The following is a 21,006-nucleotide window of genomic DNA, read 5'->3' as shown; positions in this document are numbered from 1 at the left end:
TCGAATTCCTGAGGGACACCACCATGGAAAAGGAACAGCCTCACATATACTAGAAGATGTTCTAATCCTGTATTTTATATTTATATACCACAGATGTGTCATGATATGCAAAAGCTCGTAATAGGGGCAGGTCACCATTGCACTAGACCCAAGCTTGACTGACATAAGAGATGACCAAAAGCCCTTTTGGAGCCAACATTTTCATTTATTATGCCACTTGCACGTGCACAGGGCAGAGGATCCTTCCCCACCAGTCACCGGTGCAAAAACTGCACCAGTGCACAATACAGTAACACAGAATAAGTTACTTATAAGCTTACTGCCAAAGGAAGAGTTTTACTTGGAAGGGTAAGCAGACCTGGCTGTATGTGTTGTGTGTCAAGGCTTTAAGCTTACCCCACAGTAACTTGTTTGTGCATCCATATCCTTAAAAAGCTATGACGAGAAACACTTGCTTTTCAAAGGCACCTAAAGTTACCCTGACCTACTTCCAGGTGGTAAACTAGCTCAGCCTGTCTGAGGGAACGGATAGGTTTATATCCAGGTGAGATGGATTCATCTCCTGAGAGACAGAGGTGCCAACAAAAGCATGCAATCTGTTACAAAAAGCAAATGTTTGCTGCTTTTATGCCACTTTCTTTTAGAAAGTCTGAAGGATTGGGTTATCTCTGGAATTCTGGTCAATTAAGCCAGAACACTGGAAAAACAATTAGCAGATTTATAAAATCCTTACCTAACAGAACAGAGGGAAACCAACTGTTGAAATAATTGTTTTAATTACTCGCCTCTCTCTTCTGGAAACTAACTACTCAAGAAAGAAACTAGGTAGTCATTCTGTGACAGCTCAGTGAAAACTGTTTGAGGAGGGCAGCAGCTTTCAAAAAACCAGCATAGTTTTGAATGGATTGACACAAAAAATAGTTCCCTGTGCCCTTACAGTGAGTCAGAGATGAAGCCAGCCTGGACTTGCCCAGCTCAAACACTAAGTGCAGATGCATAAAAGCAGCTCTAATCTGTATCACTGGAAAATTAGTTATAAAATTCAGCCCCAAGAGATGCAGCTTCCCTCTCTGTCTAACCATCCCTCACTCTCCACTCCATGCCCTCCAAACTTTTCTTTTTTCCTGTTTATGTCACAAATACAAGTCTGCAAGTGAAAGCAGCTGGATATTTAAAATAGCAGACTTTTTTTTTTCCTCCTCAACAAGGATACACTGTCAACTGGTCATTTCTGGCTGTTTGAAAGCCAACTGTTGTAACGTACACAGTGCAAAGCATTTTTCACAAATCTAGCCATTGGGCTGTTCAAGTCAGGGAAGACAGTCCGTGAGGTGTTGTAAACAACTAACCATACAGAGGAATTAAATTGATTGATCCTGTTTCTGTTCTCTAATTCAATATTAGAAATGGGAACATTTAATGATTTAAAAGATTAATGGAATTACTGAAAACTGATAAAGTAACATTTTCAAAGTGCTTCCTTATTTGTCCTCCACCAAAATTAACTCACTGGGACTCAGTGCCAAAGGATGCAAGAGAAACCTCAAATACAGCTGAAGTCAGACATCAGGCATTTTTACAGGCAGATAAGGACAAATCATACTGGTTTTGTTTGTGTTTAAAATATTGGCTGCAGCCCTTCACGATCCAGAAAATAAGATCATTGATAAAAATGGCAATACTTGAAAAGCAACTTCACCAGCAATCTGGTTAGTCCACACATTGCCAATTTTCTAGCAGCTTCCTCTGCAGCACTAGGTCAATTCTACCAAGATGGAGATATCTGGTCTGGACCCAAGTTGGAGATGAATTTCATGCAAATATTGTGAAGTTTGAGGCAAATAATACCACCTGAATTCCCAAGTAACTTCACTTCTCACTGTTTTCCTGCTTGCTTGGGAGGCAAATGTATTCTTAGCTACAAAGAGAGAAAGCAGCATTTGGTGGGCCTCAAATGCTGGGAGGTCTTGTGCCTCCTGTGGAGTAGACCTTGACAGAACTACCCAACAGGCTTTCATAAAAGCAAACGAGCAGCCTTGATCTAGAGTGATCATTGCCAGATACACAACACTAAGCTGCAAATGTGCAGTATGGCTGAGAAAGGCAATTCCAGCATAAGTTATTATACCAATTCCATCTAGGCTGAAATGATTTGGCCTTCTACGATGGAGTGACTACAACAGTGGATATGGGAAGGGCTACAGATGTTGTCTGTCTGGACCTCTGTAAGGCCTCTGACACGGTCCCCCACAACATCCTTCTCTCTGAACTGGAGAGGTATGGATTTGATGGGTGGACTGCCCGGTGGGTGAGGAATTGGTTAGATGGTCGCATCCAGAGGGTAGTGGTCAACGACTCAATGTCCAGATGGAGACTGGTGACGAGTGGCATCCCGCGGGGGTTCGTATTGGGACCGGTACTGTTTAATATCTTCATCAATGACATAGACAGTGGGATCGAGTGCACCCTCAGCAAGGTTGCAGATGACACCAAGCTCAGTGGTGCAGCCGACATGCCTGTGGGACAGGATGTCATCCAGAGGCACCTGGACAAGCTCGAGAAATGGGCTGGTGTGAACCTCATGAGGTTCAACAAGGCCAAGTGCAAGGTCCTGCACCTGGGTCAGGGCAACCCCCAGTATCAATACAGGCTGGGGGATGAAGGGATTGAGAACAGCCCTGCCGAGAAGGACTTGGGGGTACTGGTGGATGAAAAGCTGGACATGAGCCAGCAATGTGCGCTCGCAGCCCAGAAGGCCAATCGTGTCCTGGGCTGCATCAAAAGAAGCGTGGCCAGTGGGTCGAGGGGGGTGATTCTGCCCCTCTACTCTGCTCTGGTGAGACCCCACCTGGAGTACTGCGTCCAGCTCTGGAGCCCTCAGCATAAGAAAGGCACGGACCTGTTGGAGCGGGTCTAGAAGAGGGCCACGAAAATGATCAGGGGGATGGAACACCTCTCCTATGAAGAAAGGCTGAGAGAGTTGGGGTTGTTCAGTCTAGAGAAGAGAAGGCTTTGGGAAGACCTTATTGCAGCCTATCAGTACTTAAAGGGGGCTTATAAAAAAGGTGGCAGCAGACTTTTTAGCAGGGCCTGTTGCAACAGAACAAGGGGGAATGGCTTTAAACTAAAGGGGGGCAGATTTAGACTAGATATAAGGAAGAAATTTTTTACGCTGAGGGTGGTGAAGCACTGGCAGAGGTTGCCCAGAGAGGTGGTGGACGCCCCATCCCTGGAAACATTCAAGGTCAGGTTGGACGGGGCTCTGAGCAACCTGATCTTGTTGAAGATGTCCCTGCCCACGGCAGGGGGTTTGGACTAGATGACCTTTAGAGGTTCCTTCCAACCCAAACTATTCTATGATTCTATGATTTCAGTGGTGTTTCAGATCAATTTGTAATATCCAGACAGGTAGTATCTTGTCATTGAATAGATACCAAAAATAATGGCAACAAGACATTCAAGTCAAAAAGGAGGTGAGACTTCAAAAGGTGTATACACTTTCTAAAGTGAAAGAACACTGCATTGCTAAGAAAAGGTATGCAGCCACATAAGTCAAAATCTACTGTCAACTAGCCTGAGTGGATTTTCCAGTTTGTGGGATAGGTTTGTGCTGAAGTGGGTTTGATCTGGAAGCTGTCTGGCCCCCTTCTGCTACACCTCACTTTGCACTCAGTGGTGTCTGCTGGCCTCTCTGTTCTCCGTCACACCCACCCTGTAGGTTCCCATATAGTTGGCACAACACATTTCTGGATTACCACACCCTTTTTGTGTCCCCACTTACCGTAGCTGGCTGCACTGCATGCATGTAGCACTGAAATCCCACCCAAAAACTAGCTTTGAGATGTTCTGGTTTGAAAATTCAAACCTTTCAAGAATTATACAGAACTGTACAGGATTTTCCATTTTGACAGCCTGTGCCACCTTACAGTGAGATCACCTATAGCAATATGTGCAGGTATTTAATATAAATTGGTATGTCCTATCTAGTAAAACATAGTTTCTGCTGGAGCTTTGCTTCCTCTTGAATCTTTAAAAATAACTTGACAGGTTAGCCCATTTCACAAAAAGTCAGCAACTCTGACACAATACCATGCCTTTATAAACAAGCGCCTTCAAAAATAATACTGCTAAATGTGACTTTCTTAAAGAGTGCTAGCACGGGGCTCTCACAGCTCAAACACATACATGTTGTGCAGTCCCGAAGAGTAGTAGGACAGAGTAGGGCTAGGAGAGCGGGTCTGCTGTCGTGCAGGTTTGACTGTACGAGGAGGGATGGAAGGACTGGTGGAGGACGGCTTTGAACTCCGTGGTGGGACAGGGGGAGCATTCAGGAGCCTGCATTCCTCTTTTACCTGTACAAAAGAAGAACGTGTAAGAAAGCAGCAAGAAAATCTGGGCAACAGCACTCTCAACCAGATGAAACACATCTGGTTCTGCCTTATTCTGTGAGAGGAAATAGTTAAAAAGGGAGGAGAAAAGAAAAATGATGCTAAGTATATACATTTGCAACAGTATGTGGCTGTCATAAAGAAGTCCAAAAGAACGCCTTGCTACCAGTAGAGCTACTGGCAATCTTTTTTAGGGTGCTTTTCAGTAGTTTGATATCCACTCATTTAAAAAGTAGCAGCAATGAAACGATGTGAAAGAACCTTCCAGTAACATACAAAATCAGACAGACTGTTCCAGATATTTTACATTTTGTAAGGAGCAATTAATTAGGCTTAAACTTCATTAATGTTGTTTATTTAGATGTAATAAACCAACCTGACGTAATGAAAAGATCTTAACAGACTTTGATGTTTCCTGACTTACTTCACCAGCGATACTCAGCCATCCAGCTCTAGGATAATTCCCAGCCTTCCTCCCCCAGGAATAGCACATGTATCTCATATTTACCAGATGCTGGGATTCAAACCTGGAGCTTCAGTCCTTCTGTAGCTGCCAAAGCAGTCCAGGAGAAGGTTAGCTACAAAACATACAAGCTGAAAGGTGTGGGCAGAAGTGCCTGTTCAAATAACACACCCAGCCAACAGGTCTAGTTTTTGCAGCCAGCCAACTTTGCAGCTTAAAACACATGACTGCAGCGCTGCCTACCTGAAATTTAGTTTGGTCCGCCTAGGTAGGACCAAAATATCAGGGTCCATCCTCATAGAAAAAATGATGGAATTAAGAACTTAATCTCATCAGTACATATTTGGCAGAGCAACTTTATTTAGTAGGGCTAGAGGTGAGCAAGGCTACTGAGAATTAGGCTGCCAGGCAAGATTTTTAAGGACTCGCCACCTCCCCCTGGGCAGGAGGAGACCTCTATGTTCTCCTTGTCTGAAACAGTCTTAGATGCACCAGAAGAGGGAAATTCTCTCTGTGTTTGAAAGTTACAGTTTATTTTTAAATTTAACAACACTGCAGAACTAGAAGTTATCTTAGCAGTTCTGCAACACATAATTAGCAATTAAAGTGATTTAATTTATTTAAAAACAAAATAAATGTGGAACCTTTTGCAATCCACTTCAGTGCTTTCAAAATGCAACAACCCGTTTAGTACTTTTGTGAAATGGAAAATTGGGGACTAGGACATTGTAGTACATTTTTTCCCTAATTCAAAACAAGTCAAAATTACAGGAAATGCCCAACAGCATAAAACACTGAAATAAATCTTGCTCTAAGGGTTCTTATTTGCTCTTTCAAGAAAAAAAAAAAAATCAATTTTATTTATGTTTGTTATTGAATTCAGGCATAAAACTCTTCAACCATTTTAGTGTCGTGCCCCAAGGATGCCTAAGGACTTAATTTTTTTTTTTTTCTCCCAAGTCAGACTAGGCAAAGTTAATACTGCACGTTATTGACTATATACCCATGGGGTTAGAGAGACCATTCGGGGAGCTCTTGGAGCACAGCAGATGGTCAAGGGGTTAAAGGCATTCTTTCCTGGCAAGACTGCCGGCATTCAAAGGTGCTGGCATAACAAACTATGCCAAGCTCCCTTGCTGACCTAGACTGCAGATCAGAATGAGGCCATAAATAAAACTGGTTTGCAGTCCCAGTTGGTCCCTGTCACAAGACCGCGATTACAGCTGCCAGACACAGCCCTCAGGAAACCCAGCAGGGGAATAAAAAGGAGAGATTTTGCAGATTAAACTGACAAGAGCAAGGGGAAACTTCGGAGAAGAGCTACCCTCACTAGGTCCAAGCGAACAGCAATGAAATACATGCGGGAGAGGAGGGGAACAGCCGCGGTGCGACATGACGACTGCGATGGCTGCTGCTGTTACAAGGAAATACTCTTTTGCCCAGAAGCACTAGATGCCATGTGGCTGCCAGATAGAGATAAAGTGCATTCGCACTGAATGTCTGAGCCCTCCCACGCTCCAGCACTCACTCCCGTGACCCGGGGATGGTGACCCCTTTCCGATGGCGTGAGGTGGATTTTAAGACCTCTGCTCCTTTTCCTTGGTGCCAGCCCAAGCCCCGCCAGCACCCCCTGGGCCCTGGGGTGTCACTCCTGAATCTGGGCATCGCAGGTGCCTGTCGCAAGTGACCACTTCTGAGGTCGCCTGGATAAAACCCACCCTGTCGCCGGCGTGACCGTAAGCGTAATGCAAAGTGGTTCAACACTTCTTGCCGATGGGAGCCTGAACTGCTGGCGTGCTCCACTGGGGATGTGCTTTAAATCAATCAGGAAAACAGCCTCTGATTTTACACAAATTAGTGTTTGGGGATTGAAGCAATTTCTAATTCACAGGCCTTAATTCAGAGGTCATTCCCCCCCGCTTCTGCCTTCATGCTACTTTGATTTTCTGAAAGGTATTTAGAACATAAGCATTATATATCAGAATGCTTCATCCTGCCGGTGAGAAGAAAACCAGAACAGCTTCTGAAACACCCGAATGTCCTTTTCTCTCTCCTACAAACAGCTCATGTACACGCATTTTAAATTTAGTGCATGCAAAAATACAATTGCCAGCCAACCTTTATACAGAAACGCTATGGAATATCATTTTAGAGGGAGTGATGACTAAACCGCATGTTCATCAGCCACTCCTGAGATCTACTTATTCTATAAATACCCTACATGGAAACCATGCAAACATCTCCCCGGCCCCAGCCCACTGATGAATTCAGTAGATCACTGATACTCATTCCAAAGCTGTTCTAGGAAGCCACAAAACCGAGTCTAAATTATTATCATCTACAGAGATGCAGGTTTTTTTATTTGATTTTATTTCCTACGGGGTTACACCCCCTGCCCACCTCTAAATGCAAGCTAATATCTTTAGCAGAAATTAGTTCTCCTGCACGGCTAGAAAGCAATACTGAAACTGCTGACAGCACTCACACATTACCTCAGTAATGTAAGACATGCATGACAAAATCACACACTTTTCACAGTGACCTTAAAAGGCAACATAGGTAGGTATCCCAACCGCCACCCTGCTGCCCCCAGAAGGGAGTCGCTATGCCACGAGGTTTCCCCAAGTGCGAGGGTCCACACCGATGCTGTGCAGGTGCTCCACAGCTTTCCCAGCATCCCATCACCCATGCCTCAGGCATGACATGAGACACCCACACTTCAGGCATGACCGGGGGGGGGGGGGCAGCCCCCTTCCAAGAGGGGTGCCCTCACCCTACTGCAGGGGCAGCCTTCCTCCTCCACCGCCCCCTCGCCGTCCCACCCGCTCCCCAGCGCTGGCTCTGGCACTCCTTTGACCCTGCGCTGAAGTAGTTCAGCTCACAGAAATCAGCAGGAAACTAATAATTTTCCAGATCCAGACCTGGCTGCCTGCCCAGGCACAGGAGCGCCAGAGCCAGCACAAAGGAGGAGCCAGGACCATGTGGCTGGGAAAGGAGAAAGAGGAGGAGGAGGAGGGTGGGACCAGCCCCATGCCGGTTTACATCAGCGTAGGCTGCCAGGGAACCTCATCCCGATATGGTGCTGCTGGGCACTTGTCCAAAAGAGTCTGGACAAAGTGTCAGTGCATACCTGACCTCGGAGGCAAGGAAATGCTCTTGGGCTCCTGCACTTAGACATTACACGTAAACACTCTTTGCTGAGAAGACGTAATGTCTTGACTCTCCTGTCTTTGCTGAAGCTGCTGCGGCTGCTTTTTGGGGAAGTTTTGGCGGCACCGTCAAAGGGCTGCAGTTGTGCCTTTCGTGCCTGCGCTGGCGTTCTCCTCCCCGCTCCTCGCTGCCCCTTCCCAGCAGCTGCACTGCCTGGCCAGGGGGATCCCCACAGCAATCCACTGCAGGCTAATCCAGCACAAATAAATACAACTTAGCTTTCAACCAGGTTGTGACCTGGCTCATGATGGAAAGGCTATGGCCAACACTGCCGGACTGCAAGATGGCAATAGGAAAGGGATGGGATCACCATGGTTTGCTGCAGTTTGGTCTTAGATTAGTCTCAGCTTACTATGCAGCCATGCTCTTGAAAATATCATTGGACTTGCAAATGGAACAATATTTTCTGTATTTAAATTCCAGCAAAACCCCTGCAAAACTAACTTGTTAAATTATAATATCTGTCAAGATTCATGTGACTTAAGTACGTATCATTTAAATTTTGCTAAAGATTCCTAGACACTCTTTCCTGGGGGAACTTTTCTTTTTTCCTTCGTGTTTTTTAAAAAATAATGTTTAGGACTATGTCAAGAGACCACGTAGTGGTTGGATTTTCCACCCAGTCCACATAAGTTCCTGTTAATAAAACGTATTTGTATTTTTGCCTCTGAAGTCTCCATGACATTTCAGGTTTGGAGAAATGATTTTTCCCACGAGTTTTCATTAGAAACCCTAGGACAGGAAACATACTCTGTTTAAAATTGAGTCCTCTAGAAGGCTCATTTATCAACTCTGCAGAGTTCCTATTTAAACATGTTTTCTTTCAATAAGCAGTACAGAGCGATTAGTTCAGGTCTAGCTTGACAAAGTTTCCTTGAGGTCAATGACACTTAATATTCTTAAAAATCTGCCATAGACTCATAACAGAGAAGACAATCTCTCATTAACAAACACTTCAAATCCATAAAAATTCCAGCTGTCTCCCTTATCAGGGCCTGTTAATTGAAGATGCACACACTAAGGTGATCCGAGGCAGTTCCAAGTGGAGTCATGCCCCACACGCTTCAGCCACAAAAAATATGAGAAAACATGGAGACCACATGGAGAGATGATGTAGAAAGCAAGGGAAGGAAGCAATTCTTAGACCTTGTTTGTGGGAGCAAAAACCCCTCAATAAATATCACCTGAGAGTATCGGGATTAAGCTACTAGGATCAGTTATAGTAAATATACTCCGGTGATTTTTAGGACACAACTTACACTTGGTAGGAAACTAGTTGAAGTTGCATATCTCACAAAGTCTCACCGTTTCCTTGCCTTCCATGTGCTCCCTCCCCCCCAAGTCTTCCCTAAAAAAATCCCCAAGCAAACTCTTCACCAGCTAAAAAAAGAAACAAACCAACATAAATAACCCTGACTTACTGCTTCTGATTTGGGAGGCACTGGAGGTGGAGGTAGGGAAACATCTGAAGACTTTGTGGTTGCTCCGACAGTTGCAGGAAGAGATGTGGTACCACACTTTGATCGGAAAGACCCTCTGTAGCTGTCACATTTGTTCTTCTCACTTAGCGAGCGAGTGAGAGGCTGGTCACCAGCCTTTCCAGACCCTTGGTCCAACCACAGCTCTTCGTAAGGAAGTTCTGGTTTTGTAGGCAGAAACATCGATTCTTCGCTAACTTCAGGGAAAAGATAATCACTGCTACTGTCACCAGACTCCTGGTACTGAAGAGCATCATGAGAGAACAGGGCCCACTCGTTACACAAGTCCCTGCAGCCGTGGAGGTTCACTTCACTATTCCCATGTAAGTTGTTTCCATAGACACACACCGAAAGCCGGTGGAAGGACTGCGTAAGTTCGTCCCGTGCGTAGCTGAGGGAGTTCGGCACGTGGCTGTGCCCAGTGCATCGGCTCTTCTTCGGGCTCTTGCAGTCTTCGTTCCAGTCAGTTTTCACATCTCGCACGGCACGGGAATACTCATCTATGTCAAACTGTTCCTGGCATATATTAAACCAGTGCTGGATGATGGATTCGTGCCACAGCTCCCCCTTCACCAGACTGTCGGGTAGAGTAAATTTCGGAAGTGTCAAGTGCAAGGGAAAATGCATGGGAATAATTTTGTTGCCACGAAGCACACAACAAACCACCACAGTCTTGGTTTGAATGTTGACAAACTTGTACCTGTGCCCTTCACGGATAAAATGCAGGTCATAAGGGTTTCTTGGTGTAGGACTCGGCACAGTCACGTTAACGGGCAGCCTGGTTTTTTCTACTATATTGCGAATCGTGTGCTCACCTTCTTGCATCTGCACCTCCAATGGGCTGCGGGTGCTAAACTTGCCTTTACACTGGAAAGGGAGACTGATGCTTTCGTTGGTCCTGTGGTTCATGCAGATGAGGCAGGGCATTTTGCCTCTGCCTAGCTTACTAATTGAATTAAGTTTCCCAATTTTTTTGAAGATGGTATTGAGTCGTGATTTCTCCTTAGAAGATTTTGCATAAAGGATTTCTGCTTGCCCCATTAAAGTGAGCTCATCCCCAGTACTAAGGGTAATGTTGTAAACCTCAGTGTCTTCATTGCATTCACCTGAAGCCACCTGCAAAATAATAATAAAAAATTTGGTTTTCCCCCACTGAAGATAATACTTCAAATCACATCAAATATATTGAGACTGAATTTACAAGACTATATATTGGGAGAAACTAAACTAACTTTATTTGAACAGCTGAGTTGTCAAGTGCAAGGTGTTTAACCTGAAGCTCCACCAAGTAACCTTTTTTTATTGTTCTGCACATTCCTGCATCTTACGTGAGGGGTACCTGAAACTGCTAAAGAAGGCATGAGAACAAACATAACCAATTTTTAAAGAAAGGACAAATCCACATATCCCAGCAATTCAAATAGCCACTTGTGTCATACAGCTATGACAGAGCATGTCTGGATTCCTTTGGGTATCTTTTTCCCACCCCCTTGTTTTTGCTGTTTGTTAGAACTTATTTGCCAGGCTCTTGAGGGAAGCAAACTTTTTTCACCGCCTTCAGCTTCCCGAGGAGCAGAAAAGGTGATCTCATCATTATGGATGAAGCATATCCCTTTGATAGAATCTCTTCCAGGCTAGGGAGAATGACAGATGACATCTATTCCCTGAAGGAGAAGTTAAGAATATCGGTCTATCCCATATGCCTAACTCCACCTCTGCCTTGCTCTCCTAGTCATAGACTTCCTTCCTCATTTTTTGATCATAATTGCAATTAAGATATTAAACAACATATGTACAGCCATGTGTGTGCTTTTCTAGTATGGAAATGGTACTGCAAAGAAAAAATAAAGGCAAAACAGATGTCCAAGGCTGATTTGTTCCTGAAGTTATTTCCTTAAGACTGGAATAACTCTTTATAGACAAGATTGCTCTGCTTCGTATTTGAGTGGTTTAATGTGAAAAGCCCTTTTCAGGGACCTAACAGAACCCACCCAGCTCGTCCTCAGCAGCAGCAGATACCTACTCATAAAGGAAGGTGTATCAGATAAATGCTACTGGCCTGTTATAGACCATTTTATTCAGAAATATGGAACATACTAAAAAAATTGCAAATGAAAACGCACACTAAAATAGTATATCCCTTCCTCACCTCTGCAACCCCTAGAGACTCGATGGAGCTGTGTGAAGGGCAAATTCCGGGCTTCAAATTCAGGTATCATCACAGAATAGCCATTGCATGAAATCAAGGCTGTAATTCCAATCAGTAAGTAACAGAAGTGCCGTGAATAACGCTTCCTCTTGTAAGACATGATCTGCAATTCACCCATATTTGTAAAGTTGTGATTATATTCCACAAGCCTTTCAGAGCAAAAAAAAAAAAAGCTCAGCCGAGGTGTGCTGCCTTAGCACTTCAGTCTCTGGGCTTCTGGAGAGGAAGTCATTCAAGCCCTGAATTATCTAAACAAACACTAATTGGCCTAATCCAGGAAACTACTAGGTTTTATGGTACGTAATACTCATTCACAGTTCGCACCACTGGCCAGACGTTTTGAAACGCCGCGACATGAAAGAAAAGCACTTGGGTTTTTTGCTGTGTGACGCTCATTGCTGGTTTTTCCTCAAAACCGCCACAGAGCTGCGGCTGGCCACATAGCCCTGCCTTCGGTGGAGCTGATAAGGGCTGAGGACACACAGGGCTCTGTGCATGCACCGCTCAATCTCTCCCTTCTCTTTTTGAAAGGGCACGTTCTGTAAGAATATCGGTTTCTAGCACCAACAAGTCCCCACAAATGGCTTCTTTGGACAACACGAGCTATGCTGTCAGAAATTTTAACTTGAGACGGTACGGTTAGAGCTTTTCCTTGCTTCCTGCGGGACACCGGCCGGAGCGAGGGAGGCATCACAACCTACGGCTGTGGGAGCTCCTGCTTGGCCAACTCGCAGTCCCCTGGCGATTCACAAACAAACAAGCCATTGTAGAAGGAAATGGTGGGTAAGATGTGAAACCACAGAGGTAACTAACTGGCCGAGCTTCACAACGAAGGTCTCATGAAGCAGCTGCTTGTTAATGGCATCCATTTCAACCAGCCAAATAGCAAATGGATTTTTAGATTCAACAAGCATGTTTAAAGACAAAATTATTCTCAATTAAAAAATCTGGAAAACATTTTTTCTTTTTCTCTCCCCCCCCAATATAGTCACAGGATAGTAACAGGTGAAATAAGGCTGAATTTTCCTGTGCTGGAACAAAAGAAAAATCATGCCACAGTTCTAGCTTGGCACTCTGAGAAAAATACTGTTCTGCACTCTTCCTTCTGAACAAAAATTTAAGGTGCTGTCCAAAACTGTAATAAGAAACTAAAAAAGTGAAATGAAAAGTCTAAGACTGCACAACTTTATCCCTATCCACTAAACCCTACTATGGTGATGTTAAGGCTGCTGGTACACCACAGCAGGCTAAGTATATTTTAAAATTTAAGTTCTGGAAGTCAAGAAAGCTAACTCCTCTCTTCTTGTGTTAGGTTATTTCATTCATTACTACATGCTAATTAACATTATAAAGCATACACGGTAGGTAAATATGTGTCCCAGGACATTAGCAACAAATATATACCATACATATCGTATATTTCATATCATATATATATCAATATATATCATACCATACATAGCAATCATGCTAAACTCATCTAGAAACTCATGCACATATATCTCTAAGTTTTTGTTTCTCAGATTACATAGCTAAATGATCTTTACTTTGTCCATGTAGCAATGACCTATGAAAATCAAACTTGCTCCATCTTGTTCACTCAAACATTTCACCTTATCAATGGCCACAAAACTTACAAATATATCAACAAAGGGCCGTGGACTTTAGTACAGGACATCAGGTGAGACTTGTAGAATCCTCTAGGTTGGGCAGGACCCCTAGAGTCATCTAGTCCAACCTGCTCCTCAAAGCAGGTGTAGTTAAGGCAATTCTCAAGGTGAAGTACTATGAATTGCAGTGTTTAAAAATGCCAGTTGTGCTGGTTTTGGCTGGGATAGAGTTAGTTTTCTTCCTAGTAGCTAGTATGGGGCCATGTTTTGGATTTGTGCTGGAAACAGTGTTGATAACACAGGGATGTTTTAGTTACTGCTGAGCAGCGCTTACACAGAGTCAAGGCCTTTTCTGCTTCTCACCCCACCCCACCAGCGAGGAGGCTGGGGGTGCACAAGACGTTGGGAGGGGACACAGCCGGGACAGCTGACCCCAACTGACCCAAGGGATATTCCATACCATATGACGTCATGCTCAGCATATAAAGCTGGGGGAAGAAGAAGGAAGGGGGGGACGTTCAGAGTTATGATGTTTTGTCTTCCCAAGTAACCGTTACGCGTGATGGAGGCCTGCTTTCCCGGAGATGGCTGAACACCTGCCTGCCCATGGGAAGTAGTGAATGAATTCCTTGTTTTGCTTTGCTTGCGTGCGCGGCTTTTGCTTTACCTATTAAACTGTCTTTTATCTCAACCCATGAGTTTTTTCACTTTTACTCTTCCGATTCTCTCCCCCATCCCACCAGGGCGGAGTGAGCAAGTCGATGTGTGGTGCTTAGTTGCCAGCTGGGGTTAAACCACAACACCAGTGTAGGTTACAACCTTCTATATATGTACTTTTTGGAAACTCAGGGCAAGTTTATTAGAGCCAATAGAAATGCAATCAAATCAGGAGATCAATTTTGCTTCACTGTACTGCATTAACATTTGTAAAAAAAAAACAAAAACAAAGTTTTCACTACAGATTTATTTCTGCCAAAATGCACACTGTATGGGCCAACACATGTGAAAAGAGGATTAAATTAAAAAAAATAAACACATTGGGTATCAAAAGTTCACACCAGCCAAACAATGTCTTTGACAGGAAAGAAAAGGGCTAATTAACTAACCCATCTCTCCATCCTGGAAAGGCTCTGCAAACAGCTTCACAGCCTCTCCAGGGAGACCAAGTGATATCTTCAGGACAAAAATGATATCCCGGAAGATTTGAAGGGTCCTGCAACACTAAGTGGGCTGGTTTTTAGAGCACAGGAATTCATGGCTTGTCCAATGTTCAACCTATCAGACAATATTGTTGCTTTTTAAGAGAACTTTTTGTGAATTGCCCTCGGTATGATGTGGGGTTTTTGTTCTTGGTTTTGTTTTTAAGTCTTAATTCAAATAGCTTCCTGGGTATTTGTACCAACTGCCATCTGTATGGGACCAGAGCAGCCAACTGCAGAAATCTATTGCTGGAAGGAAGGGAGACCCATCTCCCCTGCCTCCCCCAGAATGAGGTGGCTCATTTTTCCCTTTAACAACTAGTACACGAAGTAAAAATAAAGTAACCCCCGCCTTGGAGAAGATCCCACGGCCCGTCACAGCCAGAAGGCAGTTCTCTGAATGGCAGCGCCAGCTACAAAATCCTGCTGGAGCAGCAAAGGATTTACATGGAAGAGCAAGGTTCGCACCAAGTCGAACCGTAACCATGGCATATTGGCACATGCAGGCAGACCTCAACAAGCACAGACAAAACCGTGCAGTGACTGACTGGTAACTCTACAGGCTCTTTCTTCAAAAATTATCCATGAAAGACTTGAGTGTTTGGAATAGGTAAGTATTCCCAGACACCAGAGTTCCTCGTCATCTTAAATGCTTCATCAGATATTTTAGGCTTTTTTTTTCTTTTTATATCAGATTAGCTACCTTCTGATACTCTTTTGAATTTAAATGGGCACACTGCATTGGACAGAAATCAACCATACTTAGTATTTCTCCCTTTGCTCTAATCAGTTTGACAAGATCTCCCCTATATTAAAATTTTAGTGTACATAATTCTATTGCACTTTAATAAATCCTCTTAAGTTAATTTATTTTTTGGAAGATGATAAACTTGGAATAGACTTCTATGAAACTGGAAAAACTGCCAAGAGAAATACTGCCAAGATAACTGTGTAACTAGGTTAAACCTGGATTATTATTACTGTTATTTACATTAAGGACTATCACTATAATCTCTTTTTAAAAATGATTTGATATATAACAGTAAGCTATGCTTAATTCTCAGTTTGCTAAATATGACAGAGTTTTAAGAACACTCATATTGAACTCAAGACACAACATTTTACATTTAAAAAAGCCTGCAAACGAATACTTTTTTCCCTATAAAATCAAAGCTGCACATTCTACCATGCCACTTTCTTGATTTAGTCATTGATCAACTGAGACATAATGGCACAGTGCTGGATAAGGCTAGCAGTCCCAAGGTAAGACTGATCTTCCTGGGTAGAAATGACATTTTCTTGTTGCCTTGATTTGCGCAACTACATCCTAAACATACAACAGTGTTCCAACTTTCTCATGTAGCCTTCATTCATGAAGGGCTCTGTTTTACGGGTTCAGGTTAATGGAGAGCAGAAATGAAAACAACCTACTGTCTTGAAAGGCATGAGTCTGTGTCACTAAATGAATTAACTGATGAGCTCTCGCACTTAACAGCAGTATTCAGCAATCTTGTTTCACACCTATAAAAACTGCAGACTAGCCGGTGTCCCCCAATTCTAGCAGTGCAAGAAAGAGAAAAAGCCATTAAAAGGTTGTATAAAAACCCCACATCGCTACACACGGGACCAGGAAACTCTATACTGGTTTTGCACCAGCAGTATCGACCAGTTTCCCCTGTAGGGTACACGATGTGGATCTGCACCATTGCATCCCAGCTCTAGGATGCTCTCCAACCAGTCTTAGGCGGTGTATCAACTGAAGCAAACCAGATGAGCCCGAAGACCACTCTGCTCTGTTGGCAGAGCTGACCTGCCTTGTGTAGTGTCACACATATAGGTAGGACAAGGAAGAACAAGTTCTGTCTTCATTGTGTCATGCCACTGCGCTGCAGTGTGTTTGGTGATAGCAAGCCCTCTTACACTCATGGGATTGCTGACCCGTTGATGAGCCCAAGAGGCATGCACATGCAAACACACACACGCACACAGAACAAGGGTGTCTTTTGTTTTTTTTTGTTTTATTCACAATGCTATTTAGCTGCAGTAATTTTGAGACAAGCAACCCCATCATTTCACCCTGCGTGCTCCCTGAGAATAAGGCTTTCTGGACAGGGATTTGAGCAGCTGCTGCTTAGCAGAGAATAAAATTCAGACTGCTGGAGGGGGAGGGGAAAGGGGGCAACAAACAACATTTGTTTAAAATCTGGCAGGAGCATCCTAATTAGATGAATTATTGGATGGATCATCAGAACTGCTCCCCAAAGTGCCATAGGACAGGAGAGCCCTTAGAGGACATGTTGATTTAAGACTGCAAAAACGATCCCAAAGAGCACCATCACTGAATGCAGAACACTAAAGGCTCGTTTGTCTCAAAAATCACACTTCCCACACAGTGCTGTTGCTCACTTGCCATGTATATAAAGGTTGTAACAGTTAATCATTTAGACAGGGATAAATATTTATTCAGGGACTACCTTAACGTTGAATGTTATTTCCTCCATGACGTAAACTCGTTCAGGAAATGCTTTAGCCACCTCCTCCACACTGTTAAAATACTGCACTGGCTCCTTAATATCTCGGTCTTGTTCCAGCAGCTTAAACTGCCCTGAAAACAGATGATAAACAGAAGAGTTGTAAGATATTTATATTGGACAACTGTCACTGTGGCAACTGCTGGCTCAACTTCTTCACCATTTTGCTCAGTCAATTTTTCCGGTTATTAGCAGCCAAACAAGAAGACAAAAGATTGCAGAGAGTCTCCTGAACCTGCTGTGAAAGACACCCAGTTTCACCAGGTCAGAACGAAAAGAACGTGTGGGAGCCAAAGTTAAATTAAAAAAGATCCTTTTTATCACGTGCTCTCTAGAAACAGTAAATAACTATGGAGGCATTTGTGTTTGTGTACTTAATTTGGTGTAACAGTATCTGCACAGATAGCATTTTTTGGCCCTTAGTATTAAAAGCTTTACAGAAAGAAAACACACCTATTAGTATAAAACCCCAAAACGATAAACATAGGGGGTTTGGTTTTGTTTTAAGCATCATGAAACAGCTATTAAAAAATGCTAGGCTAAAACCCTTTTCCCCTTAGGCTTCCCTAAGAGTGGAATAGCACCTAGCTTTCCTCAATCATAAACTAAGCCCTTTGAGAACTTCAGCTAACATAAGAAATTAAACCATACACATTTAAAACCCTTTTGAAGGTGGTCACCTTCAGAAGAGCGTTAGAAAGAAGTATTTCTTGCTGACTTTACCCCCCCCCAGCATGAAAACCTTGCCTATTTTCTAAGTCTTGCAGAAGGCAAGAACTAACACGGAGGCAGCCGCCCCGCGCAGACCTGCCAGGGACAGCCAGGCACATCAATCACCTTTGTGCACTACGAACACAAAGTTTAAAAGCTTTCTTTTATAAATACAGCAATAATGAAAGCTTAGATGGACATATTTGCTGCTTGTATGACTTAAAATCAGGGGAGCAATCTTCCCAAATTTAGAAACATTAACTACTACTAAGTTAAAGGCAAGACTCGATGTAAGAAACAACTCAAGAAAACGAGTAAAAGGCTGAGTAAAATCAATGGTTAGTGCATCTCCTGTAAATCATAGTTTAAAATTAGCAATGCACTGGATTATTGTTCCCAAACAGTGCTCAACTTCATTAAAATCCAATACATCAGGATGTCAGCCACCTACAGAAATATTTTCTCACTCCTTCAGCATTTTTGTGCGCAACACCCTGCTGCCCCTATACATCCCATCAGACTTGAGACTTTTGTGACACGTTCGGAGAATTCACCCACACTAAACTATTTCAGGCCACCTAGCAGCAGAAAAGGAAACAAACGCAAGCTCAGCAAGTCCTGACACCCCATGAGGGAGACCCATCCCACCAGCCTGCCAGGTGTGTGCACACACGTGTACACACCACCCCCCCACCCCCCCCCCAAGAGAGGTGCGAGACCAAGAGGCTCAGCTCCTCCACCCAACCCGAGCACCCCACTAACAGAGGCACGCTCTTTCAATCAGTATGCTCAAGTACTCTGGTTGTAAGCCTAAATACCAACTTACAAGACAGAAGACTTCCTTTTATTGCCTTCCATACATTTTGTCTTTCTAAAGTGACCACAGCAACTTTGAAGTATTATCAGCAGGGTAACTAAAGATGCTGGTACTTCCCACCACGAGACTGTATTTTGCAACTGTTTAATAAACTTCACCGCACTTCAAATATCAGTTGCCTCGGAGTTTTCCTAACGCTGTGTCTGCTTCAGGATACACTATTATTTGAAGCTCAGCCAAGGCAATTCAAGTGCTTCAAAGACCAACACTGGGGTAGAAGCAGCAGGACCTTTGGTCTGACCTGCTGAAGCCATTCCTGTAGTATATTACAGCAATGTAGTTGACTACAGGAATGGCTTCTCCGGGTCAGGCCAAAATCTGCCTTGTGCAGGATTCTGCCTTAGGCAGGAGTCAACACCGGCTGTGAAAGGAGGACTTTAAGCACAATTAGCAATACCCCTCAGAGGGTCCTCCACACCTCTAGGAAGAACTCATGGCTCAAGGATGCCCAGAGCACGGAAGAGGTATCTCTGGGCTTAGTAGCTCCAGAGGTTTTCTTCCCTGTAAATTTGTTGAATTGCTTACTGAAGGTACCTAAAACTTTCATTGTAGACATACCCTCTATCTTGAAAAATTCTGGCAACCTCTTCTTCCACAGGCTCTACACTGCCTCCAGGATTAAAAGTAGAAATTTTAGGAGTGACTAAGATACATCTGGCAGACGCTACAGGTAGCCATAGGAAACCTGACAGTGGACAACCATTTGGAAAAACACTTCACGCGCTCAATAGAAATGTGCCAACATCCTGAAGCTGAATTCCTCAGCCTGTCTGCTCCGAGCCCCTTTTGGTGCAAAGCAATAGAGGGGCCAGGCATCCAGCACCTCTAGGCTCGGAATCCGGACAGTAAGCAGGGAGGTGCTCCGTTAGCCAAAGCTGGAAAGCATGTTGTGACTGAAGCCTGAGGTGCAGACAGGGAGAGATGAAGAGAGGAGAACTGTGCTATTTAATCCCCAGTCCACCATATAGATCATTTAAGTCCTGGTTTCAGGATTTCCCTGTCAGCCACATCCTAACCAAGAGGAAGATGCATTCCCCAGCTCCGCAGGACCTTCCCCCTGCAGGCACTCCGCTTTCCTGCAAAGGAAATTCAGGTGTGCGGGGGAACTGAGTGAAGTCAGACCTCCTCCTACATGGAGCCTGGATGTGCCAGGACATCACGCAGCAGCAGGGACTGTGAGTTGCACCAGGGAGCACCTGATAGCACAGAAAAACTACTACTCTAGAGCGCAGAGCCAATGACCATATTTCACAGAGTCACTAAGGGCAAGATGTTCTTAAATTTTACAGAAGTCATCACACTGTTCGTTCTCCATGGGCTGACCTGAGGCTGTTGCTCTCTCCTGCTTACTTCTGAATTGTTCCTCAGGAAGCATTGCTGTCCTCTTCAACTACTGACACAGCCACCTGGATGCAACCCTAACTGATTGCCCAATTTGTGATCCAAGGGTCTGACTTGCAGGATTCCCAGCTGTGGTTACTATTCGAGGCAAGCTGTGATTACAATTTATAATGGCATTTCATACTTTAAGTTCCCTGAAGAAAAAAAAACCAACACAAAACCACAGCAAGTTTGAGTCACCTCAGACAGATCCAAATCCAAAATCCAGTTGGGTTACTTCTGATTTAACACTCCCCCCTTACGTACAGAACGGAGTTGAATACGATACTGCATGGAAGCTACACAGTTTTTTGAAACTGTGAGATACTGCAGTAATAAAATTTTGCTAGTTCAGAAAGAAATTGAGAACTCTCACTTCAGAGTGGGAATTGAGTTGGGCACAGTAACAAGGCATGAATTCACATGAACAAGGAAGGAAAACAACATATTGAGTAATAATACATTATATGAACATTATTCATCCAGCACTTTGAATGAGACAGTGGTCTTTAATTCTAGATTCTCTAGTTACTCTGTTTGGAAGCATAATATTAGTATTTTACTATGACTGTCATGTATTTAACAGTAAATAGTCTGGTGGCAAGAAAAGGCCCGTTACCCGTTGCAATCCAAACTTCCACAAAAAAGTCCCAAATTTCTCAGCATGGAACAAATGCTTTAGGCTCTCTGCAACTGGGAGCAGGGTCTGCTATCTAATGTAGACTTACACATGTTTCTGAAAAACAGAAAAATCAGCTGGAGCTTTGCTTCGGTACAAAGAGATGCCTAGAACCGTCTACGTTGCTATCTGTGCCATCCTCCCCTTCCTTCAGCTGAGCCGCGCAAACACAAAGCCGTCTGTGCCTCCACTGCTAATAAGCAGCAGTTCACGAGGAGGTTGACTACAGAGTACACACAGATCCCAAAGCATATAATAGAAGGGCAGCATT

The 21,006-nt window shown here is 43.8% G+C and overlaps 1 protein-coding gene across 4 annotated transcripts in view; it reads right to left on the bottom strand.

Annotated features, from left to right (window-relative positions):
* The window catches only part of GAREM1 (GRB2 associated regulator of MAPK1 subtype 1), a 104,740-nt gene that overhangs the window by 6,445 nt on the left and 77,289 nt on the right, over positions 1 to 21,006 (bottom strand). For 3 of the 4 annotated variants that reach the window (XM_076329779.1, XM_076329780.1, XM_076329781.1), the window contains 3 exons: positions 17,032 to 17,162; positions 9,483 to 10,655; positions 4,186 to 4,352 (listed from right to left, as the gene is read on the bottom strand). In XM_076329779.1, the coding sequence (XP_076185894.1) occupies positions 4,186 to 4,352; positions 9,483 to 10,655; positions 17,032 to 17,162 (1,471 nt within the window). The remainder of the gene's footprint in view (positions 1 to 4,185; positions 4,353 to 9,482; positions 10,656 to 17,031; positions 17,163 to 21,006) is intronic. The other variant, XM_076329782.1, reaches the window with a different exon arrangement.

This window comes from Aptenodytes patagonicus, chromosome 2, assembly GCF_965638725.1.
Source record: "Aptenodytes patagonicus chromosome 2, bAptPat1.pri.cur, whole genome shotgun sequence".
NCBI classification, from domain to species: Eukaryota; Metazoa; Chordata; class Aves; order Sphenisciformes; family Spheniscidae; genus Aptenodytes; species Aptenodytes patagonicus.
Note: the sequence above shows the minus strand (reverse complement) of the source record. Positions and strands in the feature narration are given on the sequence as shown.